This window comes from Malaya genurostris, chromosome 1, assembly GCF_030247185.1.
Source record: "Malaya genurostris strain Urasoe2022 chromosome 1, Malgen_1.1, whole genome shotgun sequence".
NCBI lineage: Eukaryota > Metazoa > Arthropoda > Insecta > Diptera > Culicidae > Malaya > Malaya genurostris.
The window spans coordinates 132,423,665-132,429,379 of NC_080570.1; the positions used below are offsets into that span (position 1 = coordinate 132,423,665).

Genomic DNA, 5,715 nt, shown 5'->3' on the forward strand with positions numbered 1-5,715 from the left:
TATTTGCATCAGAAATTTTTCGCGTAAACATTTTCGATCCTTCCAACGCAAAGGGTGGGCGTTTGAGCCAGCAGGGACGCTATATAATACTTTACCTAACAGAGTCGTAAATTCACCTAATTTTTCGTGTTTAAATGGTTTTAAATTTAAGATTTGAACATTTACAGCCGATCAAACAATTGATTGATATTTCTTGCATCATAATAAATACAATCCAGAATGAGAAACTTTTTTTTTTGATTTCGCTCGGATTTGATTGTTTTCTATGGCTAAAAAACTCAATTTGCATCATCGGTTTGCGTAAAAACGGCAAACCGATGATGAAAATTGAGTCTAGTCGAACTTTTGAGAAAAAAATTCTTTGAAATTTAAAAATTTTTCATGTTTATTTAGATGTTTTATTTTCGAAACAAAATATAAATAAGTATAGTTTACCCACGTCACCCCAATCGAAAATTGTGAGCTGATAATGCAAATTAGTCGTTTTGGTAATGGGTAATGAATAAAAATCACAAATCCGATAATTAATATTTACTTTATAAAAGTTAAATCTATTAGAAATATATTTTGTTGAAAATGTGATACATACATTTTTAACAAAATATAAAAGTAAAAAATAAGTAAGCTTTCAAATGAAGCCGGTAATGTGCATGGCACAAAGCTCCGATTTGAAAACTGTTTTTTTAATTCACAAGCCTTAAATCAAAAATTGCTTTAATTTTTTAACGACAATGTGCTAGATAAACGAGCAAGCAATGAACTATAGCTTCGATTAGTGAACCCTCAACATACGAACCTACAGTACAGTAGAACATTCATAAACGTCGTATTTTCTATTATGAAATTTGCCATGGCTCAAACATTTCCTTTAAAAAAATTTAATTAACTAGAAATTCGAAAAGGTTTCGGAACAGAAAGTACTAGAATAATGCGAATTCATACTATTTATTTATTTTTCAAAACATTTCTACAATAGACCTATCACTATTATTGTTTAACTAAAAACATCACTATAATACACTGAACGTCGCCAACTTTCAAAGTCAACAGAAAATGTTGCGCCTTTTTTTTCCACAGGCCATCGTTCTCAAGGACCGATCTGATGATTCCTGACACAGAATCTGCAGGGAAACGAAAAAAAAACAACAAATAAAACCATCATTAGTCACTTCAGTTCACGGTTAACCTTTCACTGATAGACTTACCGTCATTTCCCGAACGTGGCCACCTTCGGTAAAAACGCGGAATTGTGGTACGGAGTCACCACAGTCAGTTACTATACTGACCACGGGCACGGGTTTTGTGCGCGTCCGGAACAAATAAGTTTCACGTTATTTTTCCGGAGCTCGAGTGAACAATATGTAAACAATTGTTTGTAGCTGCTTTTTCTTTCTAAATTATTGTCCGAAAGCACCTCGATTGTGGCACTTCAGTATACTTTTCGGAGTAAGTAATAGAGCTTATTGCACAGCAAACAGCGGGATCTTGTTGGGTTATCTGTTGATTCGAGAGGTAGAAAAAAAATGAAAATGTTAGTTTTTTTGCTACAATTTCCATGAAACCGTTTTAGCTTACTTTCTTGAGTATGTCGGAAAAGCATTTCGTGGAAAGCTTGCACCAAGTGATAACGATTGTGATGAATGCTGACTTGGGTCATCGTCGGACTCATCGGAGGAGTTGGCGGGATTGACCCGGGACTGGTTGGAGTAGTAGGCGTTTGCGGTAGCTGCAAGTTGGCCGTATGTTGCTGTAGCAACAGTTGCTGCATTTGCTGTTGGTGTTGTTTTTCGATTTCGTCATCGATTGCCGGTATGTAGAATGCGATGGCCATATTTTTTCTTTTTTTTATATAACACTTCACCTCAATACGAAACTTTGATTCGAAATTGTCACAAAAAACGAGAGTTTATTTCACTGCCAATGGATCACACAAGAACGTCACCAAACGAGAGAACTACTGGAAAATGCGTCTGACTGCTTCGAGTGTTGATACGAGACTAAACTTTTGCCTGAACTGAACTGCACGCAGTGGTTCTGCCAGCCTAGAAGGGATCACACCATCAGGAATAAAAAGCGAGGGAAAACGCCTAGTTGCATTGAATAGGGTTCCGTGTCATTGTGTGCGTAGTTGTTCCCTCGTTACCGTAAGCCATCGGCCAACAGTGTGCTGCAGTCGAAACCGGTGTATGTGTGGTAAATTTACGTGGTGCTCTACTCGAGGGGACAGGCCAGAACTTGTACAGACACAGAGCACTTTGCTTCATCGACGATGCACAACAGTTTGTTTACATCGGAACCAAGCTTGTTTTTTTTTTCTCTCTGTTTCATATACATATTATGATGCGTTTCTTCTTATTAGCTTTGCTTTTCGTCCTGTATGTACTCTTCTTTGGGGTTGGAAACCAAACACCAGATTGAGGTGTTTTGCATGGTCCGTGTTGACGGTAGGTGATGCTATCTTTTCGGGATATAAACGAAGCTGTGTGCACCTGAGCTTTTGCTTGCTTCTGTTGCTGTTGTCTTGGTCTGGAGGGATTTGATTAAAACGTGTTTTTCTTTGTTCAATTTGCGTGACAGCGATGTGTTCTGGTTGAATTTCGATAACTCTGAATCTGATCTGCTTCTGCTGATCTTTTGAAAAACCTGATGGTTCCTTGTTACATTTCCATTTAATCAGATATAATTTTTATTTTATTTAAAGCACTCGTACTTCTCTTGTGACAAACGAAAACATTGACATAAATTTTTTCCGTCATGATAACCTGATATAGTTCTGCTACGAGAAGTTTTGTCATATTCGGACACAATTTTTGTTTTGGTACCAATCTAAGGCATTCATTCTTGTTAATATCCGGTGTCAGGCCTTATGCATTTCTCCACATTCGCAGAATACCTGCCAGACAGTGAGCTTCTTTCCGCATTCGGACACTACAAAAAAAAAATATGTTCACAGGTGACACAAATCCACATTTAACTCATATGACGTGTTTCGTAGAACGATTCAATTTTACAATTTTTTTAAGCAGTGGTGGCGAAGGGGGCACTCGCCCTGGGTGCAACGTTTTTAGGGAGGCGGAAAACCAATCCATGGGACCATTCTTTCTTTGCTCGTCCAAGTAAGTCATCAGAGATGGATTTTTTCTCACTAAACAAACGATGGGGCGCAAATCTTATTTGCCTCGGCACGCCACCACTCATAAATTTTTGTGAACCTAAACTATACATTAAATATTTATTAGATCAACTGTAAAATTGATGCTCAAAAATATGTCGGTTCCAGAAGACGTAAATTTACACGATTATTTTGAGGTGTGTGGTTTAGCGACGTAAAACGTATTTCTTGAAGATTCGTCGAAAAGTGGCAAAGAAAATTTGCTTTTGCATTTATTAAAATTAGTTATTTTCCTAAGATTGTAAGTAGAACCTTACCCGTTAACAAGTCTCGTACTATAATCAATTTACAAGAAAGAATATTAATAAAGTACAGTACAGTTGAAGAAAATGCAACACTTTCTTTTGTGTATAACTGTTTATTGCACTAAGCTGTCACAGCTTACAAGTCAAGTCCTCTAGCATCTCAATTGTGAAGTTCTTTTTTTGGGTAGATTTTCTTTTAGAACAGGGAAAAGCTCACTGGAGATGGAACTCGTTTGTCCTCATCTTTCGTACCAACAGATGGCTATGGCTTAACATAAACACTGATTCCAACGAGTGAATCAGAAACAATCGCTTAATTGCATTTCGAGATAGATGGAAATCGATGGCATTGGAGCAGTTACGAAATGTTCGGCACTACTAGAAAGGAGTTAATTCTAGTCGTTATTTGTTTTTGCAGTAGGTAATCGCAAAATGGGGTGTGATCGTAGATTACGACGATGAATGTCAGTATTAATCATCTGCAGATGCCCGGGACAATCAATAGGTGATGGTAACAAATCAACAATGAAAACAGCTTTGGAGGCATTACTATGAACAGATCTATAAGTTTATGGCGATTTTTTGTAACTAGGAACGTGGATCCCTTCATGGTAGGTTGAACAAAGCGAATCTTATAAATTTGTGCTAAACGGTTAAAATGTCCGTACAGTCGATAAAACTCATCAAGCGTACGCGGCGTTCATGTACGGAGCGCTGTATCATCAAGTTGCCAGTTGAAGTATTTTCGGGCCCCGATCTGAAAGGTTTCTAAGTGTCAGTACTATCACCACATACATTCTGAACATACAAACTCTCAGCCTGTTCATTTTAACCATTTTTCGAAAAAAAAAACACATTTTGTTTCCTATCGTTCATCCGGACGTTTGAGAATTTGATTCCATAAAATTTGAACAGATGGAGAGGTCAATCCGACTCACGACTGGTTTTTAAAAAGGGCGTATGTATTTTAGAATTTTACAAAAATTGCCTTTTTCAAATCGTTGTAACTCGGAAACCGTTAATTGTACCAAAATGACGCCCAGGAAGAAGTTGTAGGGAATCAATAGGGCACTCTAAAAAAATATACACTGGAAAAAAATTTTTGATTTTTTTATTCAATAATTACAAAATAATCCGAAAAAGTTTATTAAAAAAAATCAGGGTTTTAATTTTTTTTAATGATTTTTATGTTAAAGCTGTTATTAAATCCTACAAATTGATGGCAACCCCATCCGTGCCTTTTGAAAAATAAAGAAGTTACAGTTAAAACAATTTACAGATATATTCGAAATTTCAAGTTCTCTTTGAAAGATAATCATTTAAATAGTAGAACTAACGTAACTACGTCAAAACGAATAAACACATGTAGAATCAAAGAGATGTGCCAGTTGACTACCTACTGTTTACAACCAACGTACGTACCGGCGAATTGCTTATCTAAATTCTACCCGTTTCATATATAAATAGCTATGCATCGTAGAACAGATACCAGTTTATAACAAATCTCTTTCGAAACAGTTACAATACTACAATATGATTTTCCCAAAGTGGTTTTCCTGGTTTTGTGTGTTCCGGAAAAGTTAATACACACGGAACGACCGAAATTAGCTCTGTGCCTAATTCGTATTACTGTTTTTGAATTAGTTGATTTTAACAACAAAATTTCCAAAATAACTATAAAATTAGTTAAAATTGAGAATTTACTTTGCTGAAAAACTCTTATTTTTAGAGAATGTGTTTAGTTGGCGAATATCCCGGAAACAAACCAGCAATATTTCAATACTACACCAAATTCTCATTGAACACTAATTTTGTTATTAAAATCAGAAAATTTGTTTCTATTTATCTATCACCATCACAACTGAAGGACAGCACAAAGAAAATGAAATTGGTTTTACTAACAAGTTTATTAGCCAAAAACTCATGAGAAGTGTCAAAGCAAAACAATCCATTAAAAAGCTAAAAGGGACAGTCTTGTTGAAGCTGCTTGCAAATTGTGTAGATGTTTTTCGGATGTGTTAGGATATATCCATATATAAATTTCTGATTCGATTTGTAAAAATTACGTAAACTCTTGGTGGAAAGTGTATTTATTAAGAATTTGTGCGCATTTGAAGCAATTGTGGGTAATAATGTTTTTACGCGAAACAGTGAAGTGAGTTTCGAATGTTGCACTCTAATTGTATATGTCAAATGATGTTTTTTGTATCTTCCAACCTTCCGGGTTACGCTGTCCGGTGTATTACTTGTATACGGTTTTTGTTTTCCGAGTGCTCAAAGTTTTCAGTGAGAGAATCG

General features: G+C 36.0%; 1 protein-coding gene across 1 annotated transcript; it reads right to left on the reverse strand.

Moving 5' to 3' along the window:
• Positions 1–969: 969 nt before the first annotated feature.
• On the reverse strand, positions 970–1,983 carry LOC131425297 (uncharacterized). Its single transcript, XM_058587074.1, has 3 exons — positions 1,576–1,983; positions 1,206–1,497; positions 970–1,121 (listed from the first exon to the last, which is right to left on the reverse strand). Exons 1-2 carry the CDS (start codon positions 1,829–1,831, stop codon positions 1,430–1,432), a joined length of 324 nt encoding a protein of 107 aa, XP_058443057.1. The 5' UTR covers positions 1,832–1,983; the 3' UTR covers positions 970–1,121; positions 1,206–1,429.
• Positions 1,984–5,715: the final 3,732 nt, after the last annotated feature.